The sequence below is a fragment of the Ictalurus furcatus genome, chromosome 3 (assembly GCF_023375685.1).
Source record: "Ictalurus furcatus strain D&B chromosome 3, Billie_1.0, whole genome shotgun sequence".
Lineage (NCBI taxonomy): Eukaryota > Metazoa > Chordata > Actinopteri > Siluriformes > Ictaluridae > Ictalurus > Ictalurus furcatus.
In genome coordinates this window covers 31808681-31821775 of record NC_071257.1, presented here as the reverse complement: position 1 = coordinate 31821775, position 13095 = coordinate 31808681, and the positions used below count along the sequence as shown (strand labels likewise).

Here is a 13095-nt window from a genome sequence, read left to right as displayed (position 1 = left end):
ATAAAAGACTGAGTGATAACGATGAAGATCCTCAAACGATAGACCTGCAATTAAAAGAAATGATTTATGTTTTCATGCAGAAAACCGGCTCACATAAACAGAAACGTGCCTCAAAATGAGCTTAAGGTAATAAAAATGAAAACATTAGCATGATTGATTTATATTTTGCCATTGACACTACCGTATTTGTAGCACTCCCATGAGTTTCACATCATCCTATGCTATCCTCCTATTCGTGGCTTTAAGAAAAGCATCATAGCAGCACTCACACTGAGATTTACATGAAAACAGCATACTGGAAGAGATAAATATTTTGGCACATCACCTCAAACGGTTCTCATTGTGATATTCAGAAAAAGTAACATCTGATTCATACTCTCTCTCTCTCTCTCTCTCTCTCTCTCTCTCTCTCTCTCTCTCTCTCTCACCTCTCGTTTTGTGTCTCTTTAAATGCTTTCAGTCTTCCTCTGCAGCACCTAACATAAAATCCAGGTGCAAGCAAACCCCCACCACAGTGCTAAAAGACCGGTATTAGCTGCCACTTTAGGACAAAAAAAAATTCCAATCTAAGTACACTGGTAAATAGTGCACATCATGATGTGGAGAGAGAAACATTAAACGCAAAATGTTCATGATTTTAGGCCTTTTTGATGTGAATGCTAATCATCAGTGTTTTATACAATGAGAAAAGAAGACAATGCACCAGAAGAGGAGAATGAACTGCCAACTTATTGCGTGTATAACAGTTGTTATCTCACTAGGCTCTTTTTTCTCTCTTCGGAAGTCTCTTTCTGTTGTGAACACTTTCCCATGGTGGAAATCTTACTGACCTTCAGAAAACACTGACGGTGAAGAATTCTTCCATAATGGTTATAAATAAATAACCATTTCCTTACATAAAACTTCACCATATCAAAGATTATACATTTTCTTGTTAAATACTAAAACTTTTTTTTTTTTTTTAATTATCAGGTATAGTTTATGTGGTGTGTCCAACATACAAAGACATGTGAATTAGTGGTTACTATAGAAACAATAACATATTAGAAAGACCACATTAAATAAACCTGTGATTTGAATTACAGCCAGAACTAGGGTCAGAACTGCTGCTATAAAAACGTAATCTCCACCTTCTGACCAATTAGAAACGAGAATTGGACAGTGGTGAGGAATAGGTCTATTCAATAGCTTTTATAGCAGAATTAAACTCTACCAAGCTGTTATATTTGAGCTCTGGTTCCTAAATGGCTCCTTATTAAATCTGGTCATGATAACACCCAAGCAGATTGATCCAACATGCAGAAGACTGGGGTGTGTTTGAACGACCATGGACATGACTCTGGATAGGTAATAAGAAAGGAGGGAGCAGAGGAATGCAGAGAAGACCGCAGCACTGTGAGATCGGTGCCAGCAGGCTGGCACAGGCAGAATTTTCCTAGCTCTCCAACCTCTTGATCCAAATGGGTAAAGTATCCCAGGATCCTCTATTTATACAGTGTGTATATTTACAGTGGTGAATGGTTCAGATGCTGCAACGTGCGAAAGCAAAGAGAAAGTGTTACCCTCCTTACTGGGGGAGAGTTATTCTGTGGTAGAGAGAGGTGTAGGCTGAGGTGTTAGTGACGTTGCTGGGGCTTTCAGGACATGGGGCAGTAAAGCCTTGCCCTGGATTGACATTCAGAGCATGGTTCACGCCTGCCTGTAACCATTCTAAAACTATTTATACAAAAATAGTTGTGTGTAATCAGAGTCAGATATTGAGTGTGCCATGGCAACAAAATTTTCAGGCCTTTGGCAGACCCTGAGCTGGGAAAATACCGTGACCAATGTGACTCTGGAGTTACCAAAAATTTAAATGTTATGTGAATAATATTCCAAACAAAGTTTGGTCAAGGCAATTTAACTCTCATGTTATGTTTGTTACCTAGCAATGTTACATCACATTGGCCCAGTGTTTATAACTTGTCGAAATACAGTTGTAACATTTATTTTAAAATATCTGTTACATCAATTTTTCCTGATGGCAGGTGGGAGAAGAAACATGAGATACTCCAAGAAGGTAACATAGTAACATTACCTTTTTGGTTTACATCTACAAACCGTTTAATAACATAGAACTGTTGATTTCCTGAACCTGGTGAAGTTTTCTGTTAGGAGATGTTTATTTAACATTTATGGAAGGAGTCTCCAGTGTTAGCACTTTGTAATAATATGTTTTCCATCACAAGAAAGTCTTCATGACAGAGGAGTGTCTGCTGTTGGCATATTGCTGTGCTATAAGAGTAATAAAACACTTCAGGATGTGCTCTTATAGGAAAATAATGCACATTATGGATTACTTTCTTATAACAGCATGTGCCCTAGTGTTTTATTCCATACTTAATTTACCTTACTAGAAAACAACCCGGATTATGATAATATAAACACGACCCTTAAACATGATTATTATGTTTTGACCAAGAACATAAAGATTAAAGATCATTATAAAGAGCATGGTTATTTTCCAATACCATTCTCATTTAGCCTAAGGAGGTCTCTATATGACCAACCTTAGGTCTTTAAAGGATTTTTTAAATGTTTCTACAGGTGACAAGTGTTGAATGGCAGACATTTACCTTTCAACAAGCTTGACATGCATGTTCATTTGACCATAGCTGACAATATCACCATCCACCATGACTGCATTGGCAACATCACTGCATTGATGTGCATATTAGCATACTTGTGCTATAACTGCAGGGGATAGGGGTTCAGCAGAAGTAGTGGTTTTCTTTTTATCATCGTGTAAGGCAGTGACACGTATGCTCAACTGATCTCTGCAGGTGGAAGCACTACAGCCATACTTCAACACAACAATATGGACCTTGCTTCTTAATTTTTAAAATAAAATTTATATTCCTAGGGGCAATAAAAAGTATTCTATCCAATGGTTACTTAGGTTTTTGAATAAATAAATAAACAAACAAACAACAAACAAACAAACAAATAAATAATAATAATAATAATAATAATAATAATAATAATAATAATAATAATAATCTCAGCCTAAAGACAATACTGTATTTAAACATCAACAAACACAAGCTTTCATCTTCAGACTATTTTCAATTTATGTTAAGTGCATCATACTTTTTGGTGATGGAAATTTGGAAAATGGTAGTCTTGGAAAATGGCAAAGGTTTATATAAGGCTTACATGTTTAATTTTCAAAATCCAGTCCATTTTGTGTAGAGATTACAACAGATGTAAAATATTGTATATACCATATTCTGTTTATATTTTGTAATATACATGATATACATGGTAACACATGATGCCATTTCCTTATAGGATTTCCTGCAGCTTTCACACTTGGCATGTAATCCTACAGGAAGCGCCTGCAAGGTGGACGGAAAACGAATGATTTTAAAAAGCACTGTCACAGTCTTTTTTTTTTTTTTTTTTTTTTATCACAGTGGCGTGGAAGTTGAACCAAAAATCAGCTTTTCACAAAAGCACTCAGTACAGTCCTACCACTTTTTTATGAAGTCAAACATGAAAAACCAAGCCTTGTTACTTGTTACATTCAGTGGTACACAATGTGACATTATGTCAAATTCTCTTCATTTTCTGCCTCCAAAGCTACAACAAAGGCAAACAACCTCCTCAACATCCTTCAACCTCCTAACAATCTTATTTCATATTTATTACACAGATAATAATCAATGTACATAACAACCTATACTAGTTAGTCAGTTGATACTATATATGATTGGTAAAAGCATTGCTATAGATTCTTGTTGTGTGTTTGTTTGTTTCATATGAGCACAAAAGGCCTTCCAGCTAGTATGTTTCTGGAACAAAAATTGCAAGAGTGAAAGCACCCTAAAGAGCCTGTGTGTAAAGAAAAAAACTGTACACAAAACAATTCTTTTTAAATCTTAGATTGGGTATTAAACAAAAAGCTAGATACTAAACTTTCTGCAGTTCAGGAGACTAGCAGTAGGAATGTGTGTCCACATTAGGAGCTTGACCGGTCATAAGTAAAGAGTACACCAAAGGTTATTTTAGCAAAGTAGCAAAATAGATGCACTGAACTCCAAAAGCATTCTGGGTATTCTGACTATGCTAACAGGGGGGCTTTCACAAGCGTTGCTAAGAACAGAACAGAGTAGTCCCAACCATGCAGTAGAATAAATAAAGGAGTACCCTTTATTTCTTCACCCTTCACTAAAGGTATCATATGATAATGCTTCGTGCTCCACATTGTTCAGTTGTGTTTAAAATTAAGCTATGCATAATGTATAGCCATAGTTTTCATGGCATTAAGGGTCCACAAAAAAGTAATAAAAGAAGATGTAGAAAATCAGCACAGCACCAACATAGCAGCTGAATAATTAAGACATGGAATTGAAGTAATGAAATAATTTAAGCTATTTTTGATAATGATATCTGTCATCAAATGGTTTAATTATATAAACTGTTATAATTAATATACTCAAGATGTACTTTTGAATATTCTGAATTGTTTATCTTGGGAGTAAAATGTACTAAAATATGGCAATAAATGAATGAAAATAATGAAAACAATGACCAAAATAAAAATATTCACCATGTTTTAATTATAATAATTTGTGAGGCTGGCCCCGGTTGCCATGTCTATTTGAAACACTGCTCCATAAATGGAAAGAGTGTATTTTTATCTTGATGCGACCTTCGAGTTTCCATGGACAGTGTGACAGTGTGTAATCTCAAATATCTAGCCCAATTTTCATCATTTTTAGTTCACACTGAGTCACATCAGATCAAAATGATGGAAGGAGAATGTTTTTTTTTTTTTTTTTTGCATGGTAGATCTTTTTAAATGTGCATATATTCAGGACCGATGGATGAATAGTTGTCCTTCTTTGCTCTGGATGCTGGGGGCTTGTATTGGTGTTCAAGATCATGTGTCATGTTATGGGATAAAGTCTTTTCTGTCCTGACAGCAATACAGGATTTCCATTTTTAGGCACTGCACATATTTAAATCTCATCCCCAGTGACAGCAACCGCAAAGGATATATTTGGACTTACTAGGAATAAAATTATATGAGAGGTATTTGGTTAAAAAGGGTAACAGGGTTGTTCGGGTTACTCTGATTCCTGAACCTGGTCAAACATGTGCTGATGCCATATGTTTGATAAATAATGTGTTACATGATTCAAAATATCTTTCAGTGATGCATGCTTAACATGACTTCAATATACAGTGTATATAGAAAATGAAATTAGTAATAACTGTTAGTACAGACAAAAAACAACAACAACAACAACAAAAAGATTTATGCTCACATGTAATATTTGTCTTTAAGGGACAAATAAGCTTTACCAAAATAAGATGTTAAATGTAACTTATGTGGTAGTAAGGTATTGGGTCACTACGAGCCACCAGAACAGCTTCAAAGCACCTTAACATAATTTCTCCATGTCTCTGGAACTGTATTGGTGCAATGAGCACTGTTCTTCCAAAACATATTCCCTCAGTTGGAGTTTTGATGATGGAGGTAATGATGTAACACACCGTTCCAAAATCTCCCATAGTTGTGCAATTGGGTTGAGATCCTGTGACTGTGAAGGCCATAGTACATAATTTTAATCCTTGTGTCCTGTGGATGGGGGTGGAGTCATCCTGGAAGAGACCACACCCATCAGGATAGAAATGTTTCATCATTTGATAAAGGTAATAATGTCAGAAGAACTGCAGTATTGATTTGCAGTGATGCTTTTCTCTAAAGAGACAAGTGGTAACAAAACATACCAGCAAAAGAAATAAATGCCCCTCAAGTTTATTTTCCCATTTAATTTGTGTCTAGTTTATATGTCAATAATCCACAGTACCTTGGTGTTTTTGTTCACCTGTGCCATCAGCTACTGCCAGTTGAGTTTATTTGAGAGAGCTGCAAGACTGACACGTCCCCAGTTAGTGACCTCTCATGACATAGCCATAGGCTACAGTGTGAAAAAATCTGCCTAGCTTTCTTAACTTCCAGCACAGTTTAGCACCCTTATTGACCAGTCAGCAAATTATCAGGTTTCTAATTAATACCAGGAAGAGAAAGGGGGGAAAAAAATAATCTTTCTGAAGGACTTGAGTACTACTGATCTGTAACTAATGAAAATATGGAAAATGGTAAATGATTCTAACCCAGGATGTCTGAGCACATTGGATTCCACTCAAGAAACACTATCACTATCACTGTTTTAGGATAAGGTCATGTTTAATGCAAAAAGAAATGGTAGAAACTATGCTAATGGTATAGTTACATGCCTTATGCCATTTATATAGCTTTAGAAGCACTTTAATTAGACAGCTGATGAAAGACATGGGTCCTTTAAATCCGGCAGTGGGCTAAATAATCATATACACAGACCGATTTAAATGGTTAAGGTAGCTCTAAGATAGCACTAATGTGAAGTGATGTAATTATTACACATAAACAAGTAACAGTCAGTAATCAGCAGGGGATGGTGTGTTAGGAAAATAATCAACCATCAGGTTGTGGGATGCTCTGTCTCTCTCTTGAAGTAAATAAGACAAACAAATGCAGCTTGTATTGTTACTGATAAACCACAAATCAAAGCCCACCACCCTGAAGGACTTCTCTATGTGGAAAATGTTACAGCTCTCCCTCGGATTATTGCAAAGCCCTGACACTGGAGACTTTTATAAATGTTAAATAAACATCTCCTCACAGAAAACTTCAGTACATCAAGAGTTACGCATGTTTATTCTGTTTGATGTGTAGTATGTTATTACTATAGAAGAAATAACATATTAGAATTAATGCATTGATATTAACCTTGCAGCTGGGACTATTGTCAGAGCTGCTGTTATGGAAAATTTGTCAACACCTTCTAACCAATTAGATGTGTGCATTCAACAATGCTGTGGTGTAAACAAAAAATATATTACATTAACATTAGAGAATGCATAACGTAACATAACATGAATGAAGTACTTTTCTATGTGCATCACAAACTCTTTTTAATAGTTGCTGCTTCAAAGTTCATGAAAGTCCTTTAAATCCCTGTCTCTAGAGAAGGGCAGTGGGTGGGTGGGGATGAATGCCATACTGAGGGGGGCTGTCAAAGTTGCTGCCTTAAATTAGTCATGAGAGAGGCTGCTCTGAGGGTGGAGTCTTGCGCTGTCACTGTGTTTCTGCTTAAGTATTACCTGTGCTGCTTCAGCAGGAGGAGTTCACTTGTGCTGTGTGAATGAATGAGTAAGTGCAGAGGGAGAGTGAGGCAGAGAGAAGAGGGACACCACTGGGAGAGCACAGTCCAAGTTTGACGTGATTCAACAGAGGAAATTTTCTGGGAGACCTCTTGCTGGAGATTGAAACAGGTCTATTTTGGCAAGCAACTTTCAAGACTGCAGTGCAGCTAGCTCTAAACATGGCTGGTTGTCTGCAAAGGACAAGATTTTGTGGAACCCAGACACTTCTGAAGTGCCTCCTTGTTTTGTTTTCATTAGGTCTTTGCTTCTGCACAGTGCAAGCAGATCCTTCTGATTCGGCTTTCCATTACAGGCACCGATCTGGACCTAACGCTGAAACCATCTTGGTGGCCACCAATGGGATTAGAGTTCCTTTTGGACGCTCTGTTTATTTGGATCCTATCAATGACCTTGTCACTGAAGTGAAACCAGGAGATCGTTGCCACATCACAGTACTAGACAATGACCCACTGGCACAAAGACCTGGAATGCTGACTCCCAAGAAATTCCCATGTGAGTTTGGAGCTAAGGAAGTGAAATACACTCATTTTGGCTCACGGAGTCCAAGTAAGGACCAGGTGAAGCTACAGCTAAGGTATGACTCCCATACAGACACTGTGGTCATCCCTTTCATGCTCGAGGTAGAGGTTGTCTTCCAGCAGCTGGAGATCTTAACTCGTAACATGCCTCTTGTTGTGGAAAAGCTTAACGGTCAAAGCAACCCCATTGATAAAAAGGGCCTGGAGTTTGCTTTTGAGGATGGTGTCACAAAGTGCAAGGTGGCCACACTGGTTGGAACAGGTGGCCTTCCCAGGTATGGCACTCTTTCAGACAACTCTGTTAATGGACAGATGATTGACTGTGATGAGTTTGTCAAAAAAGGTATAAGATACCAGCATACTGCCACCACTAAATCTCCTAACAGAGATTACATACCAATGTTAGTGGAAGTACAAGATAATGATGGTAATACTATTCAGCAAGAGCACTTCCAGATTATGGTCCGAATAAAAGAAGGTGTTGAAAACACACCTCCAAAAGCCAGCTTTATAGCTATGATGATGATGGAGGTAGATCAGTTTGTAATGACTGCCATAACATCTGATATGCTGGCAGCTGAGGATGTAGAATCACTTCCTGATGATTTAATATTTAACATAACATCTCCCCTAGGCCATCAACAAGGATATATTATCAGCACAGATAACCATAATTTGCCAATCACTTCGTTTTATCAAAGAGATATAAAAGATCTAAAAATTGCCTATAAGCCACCCTCTGAAGATTCAGATGCAGAGAGGATTTTTCAGATTGAATTTGAGATAGTTGATACTGATGGGGCTGTGTCTGATACCTTTGCATTTATGATTGTCGTGAAACCAATGAACACTTTAGCCCCAGTAGCGACCAAGAACACGGGCCAGTTGCTGTTTGAGGGTCAGTCAAGGCCTCTTTCTAGTTCTCAGAATCTTGAAATCAGTGATGAGGATAACCTGGAAGATGTGAAGATTACTGTAATTGATGGCTTGAAACATGGTGAGATGACAGTGTTAGGATCTCGCAGAAAATTCTTTACACCTGCTGATTTAGATTCTGGCATTGTGATATACCAACATGATGGAAGTGATACTTACAGTGACAACATCATATTTCGAATGACAGATGGAAAAAATGAAGTGGAGTTTCTGTTTCCCATTACAATCGCCCCTACTGATGATGAGCCTCCCATCATTAATGCTAACACTGGTATTGTGCTGTTCAAGAATGAAATGATGCAAATTTCACCGTTTATTTTGAGTGCTACTGACATAGACTCAGAGGATTCAACTATTAAATTTATACTGGAGGAGCCTTATTCAACCATTGGTGAACTGCTTCTTAGACAAGTGGAGCCCCCTGCAGATACTTCTTCTTGGAAGTTTAGTGAGGCAGATGAAATGTTTGAACAGGTGGTGACAGAATGGTCCCAGCAGGATATTCTTGATGGGAAACTGTTTTACCGCCACAAAGGTCCACACAGCACCACCACTGTCACTGACCAGTTTGTCTTCAGAGTTCAGGATGATAATGACCCCCCAAACCAATCAGGAGAACACACGTTCACCATTAAAATCCATCCAGTAGATGATATACCACCATCACTTTACCCAGACACTACTCTGCACATGACAGTTAAAGAATATGAGTTGACATTTTTTAGAAAGAAGTTTCTTCGCTATACAGACCTGGACTGTGATGACCGGGATCTCAAGTATATCATCATTAAGCCCCCAAAAGATATAGATGAAAACAATCCAGTGCCTCTTGGAGCCATTGTACTTACTGACAGTCCTGACACCATCATTACTGAATTTACTCAAGCTCAGGTAAATCACCATAAAATAGCATACAAACCCCCTGACCAGGAACTGGGTATCACTCCCAAAGTGGTTCAGTTCACCTTTGTTGTTGAGGACACTGCAGGTAACTCAGCTGATGGCTTGTTCACAATATTTTTGCAGCCGGTTGACAATAAGCCTCCTGTAATCACAAATACTGGTTTTACTGTACTGGAGCGAAGTACTTACATAATAACTAAAAATGAACTGAATGCATCTGATCAGGACACAGAGAATGAGAATATTATCTTTAAAGTGATTCAAATTCCCACGTATGGGCAGCTACAGTATTTAGGAATTGATATGTCTAATGGAGAGACATTCATTTTAGAAGATATTGAAAGTGGTCGGCTGGCCTATATCCATGGTGGTGAAGAATCTCTCAGTGATGTTATCAAAATTGATGTCAGTGATGGCTTTCATGAAGTGCCCATCATTATTAAAATTAATATCAAGCCAGTTGATGATGAGAGCCCAACTATTATGCTACCAGCAGGTCTTTTAGGTGCTTCAATTGATGTTCTTGAGAATGGAGCTACAGAGATCACCAGCAATGTCATCCAGGGCCAGGATGAGGACACAGATGATTTAATGCTGACATTTATAGTGGAGGAGCCTCCAAGACTAGGAGAGATCATGGTGAATGGTGTTCCAGCTGAACGATTTACTCAGCAAGACATTATCAATGGTGTGGTTGTCTACGTCCACACAAGTGGCGAGATTGGACCAATTAAGGAGCATGACTCTTTCAACCTCACCATCTCGGACTTGTCAGACGAGTGGGTGGTAGGTCGTAACAAAGTTCAAGGAGTTCGTGTACATGTCACCATCCTTCCTATTGACAGCATTGCCCCTGTTGTTAGTGTTGGGGCCCAGTTTGTGGTAGTGGAGGGAGAAAAGAATGTTATTACACTAGAGCACATTGGAGCTGAAGATGTTGACACAGATAATGATGATATCCTCTGCACTATTATAGTCCAGCCAACATCTGGCTATGTGGAGAACATTTCTCCAGCCCCTGGGTCAGAAAAGTCAAGGGCAGGCACTGCCATCACCGCCTTTAACATCAAAGATGTTAGTCTCAGCCATATCTACTATGTACAGAGCATTCATAAAGGTGTAGAGCCAGTGGAAGACAGGTTTACTTTCCACTGCTCTGATGGCATTAATTTTTCAGAGAGGCACTTTTTCCCTATTGTCATCATCCCTGCCAATGATGAGAAGCCAGAAATATTTATACGTGAGTTTGTAGTCATGGAAGGCATGAGCTTAGTCATAGACACTCCAATTTTGAATGCTGCAGATGCAGATATTCCAGGTGATGAATTAGAGTTTGAGATAATCAAGAATCCCAAACATGGCAACATTGTCCAGCAGTTAAGCACCGGGAGTACCCCTGTAGTGAAATTCACCTTGGAACAGATCAAAGAGGCCTCTAATATTGTTTATGAACATGATGACTCTGAAACCAAAGAGGATAGTTTTGAAATTAGACTCACTGATGGGAAACACACTGTTGAAGAGAAGGTTCTGATAATGGTTATTCCTGTTGATGATGAGACCCCAAGAATGACAATTAATGATGGACTGGAGGTTGAAATTGGAGAAACCAAAGTGATTAGCAACAGAGTCCTCAAAGCCACAGATTTGGACTCTGAAGACAAAGAGCTTACTTACATTATGCGCTATGGTCCTGGCCAAGGCTACCTTCAGAGAATTACTAAGCATGGAGATGTTATTGGCAACATAAGCACTGGAATGAATTTCACACAAGATGAAATTGATAAACAGCTCATTCAATATGTCCACACTGGTCAAGAGGGCATTCGTGATCTTCTAAAGTTTGATGTCACTGATGGTATCAACCCTCTTATTGACCGCTACTTCTATATCAACATTGGCAGTATTGATATGGTCTTCCCTGATGTCATCAACAAAGGTGTGACCCTCAAAGAAGGAGGCAAAGTAACCCTCACCACAGACCTTCTCAGCACAACAGACATTAATAGTCCTGATGAATACCTTAGTTTTACCATCACTCGTGCTCCTAGCAGGGGTCACCTAGAAAGCACTGACCATCCTGGTGTACCCATATCCACCTTCACCCAGTTGCAACTGGCTGGCAACAAAATCTACTACATACACACTTCTGATGATGAAGTGAAGATGGATAGCTTTGAGTTTGAGGTTACTGATGGTTACAATCCAGTATTCAGGACTTTCCGGGTGTCTATCACTGACGTTGACAACAAGAAGCCAGTCTTGACTATTAACAAATTGATGGTGGAAGAGGGTGAAACAAAACTCATCACACCTTTTGAGTTGACTGTGGAAGACCGTGACACTCCAGACAATCTACTACGTTTTGTGGTTACTCAGGTTCCAGTGCATGGTCAACTACTGTACAATGGGACTCGGGTCATCACAACTTTCACTAAGCAAGACCTAAATGAGAACCTAATTAGTTATAAGCATGATGGCACTGAAACTAATGAGGACAGCTTCTCCTTCACTGTTACTGATGGAACTCACTCAGACTTTTACGTTTTCCCGGATACAGTCTATGAGACACGTAAGCCTCAGATGATGACCATCCAGATTAACACAGTGGACAATGGCATGCCTCAAATTGTTGTCAACAAAGCTGCATCGACACTCAGGGTTCTTCATACTGGGCATCTCGGATTTTTAATTACAAGCAAAGCTCTGAAGGCTGAGGACAGAGATAGCCCAAACAAAGTTTTGAAGTACTATGTTTCTGAGGCCCCTCTGCATGGCTTCATCATTAATATTGCTCTGGGCAATGACAGCATCAAGACCTTCACACAAGGTAAGCTGTTATATCATACTCATAGCAATAACTACTTTGTTATTGATTTTAATTTATGAAAGAAACCAAATTATACAATATTTACAAACATTCTGAAAAGCTGAATGTGAACTAGATCTGAGTACCAACAGATTTATTGGAATTGCAAAAAATATTTCTTTTTTATAGCTGATATTGACGACATGAAGATCTGCTATGTATTACTTGATGCATCCAATGCCACAAGTGACATTTTCTACTTCACAGTGGAAGACAATGGTAAGAATATTTTGTCTTTCCATCTAATAGTTAAGTTCTCAGCTTCTGCATGCTCTGATGTTTTATATATATATATATATATATATATATATATATATATATATATATATATATATATATATATATATATAATCACACACATTTAGTCATTTTAATGTTAGGTTTTATATTAATTTCATAATTTTTTTAAAAAAATATATTTCTGCTGAAGTGTATTCTGAAGTGTTTGTTCTGCCTATGATGATTGTTTTAAAATGCATGATTTTTAAAAATTATTATTGGATTATTCTTTATATTTCATTATTATTATTATTATTGGGTTAGCTTGCGTGGTTTAAAAAAAAAATGGAGTACGTAATATATATATTTTTAAGAAACAAAATATCATAGGTA

General features: G+C 38.0%; 1 protein-coding gene across 1 annotated transcript in view; it reads left to right on the top strand.

Moving 5' to 3' along the window:
- Nucleotides 1-7111: 7111 nt before the first annotated feature.
- The window catches only part of frem3 (Fras1 related extracellular matrix 3), a 41341-nt gene continuing 35357 nt past the window's right edge, over nucleotides 7112-13095 (top strand). Inside the window, exons 1-2 of the mRNA XM_053622071.1 lie at nucleotides 7112-12444; nucleotides 12613-12702. Of these exons, the coding sequence (XP_053478046.1) occupies nucleotides 7416-12444; nucleotides 12613-12702 (5119 nt within the window). The 5' untranslated portion in view covers nucleotides 7112-7415. The remainder of the gene's footprint in view (nucleotides 12445-12612; nucleotides 12703-13095) is intronic.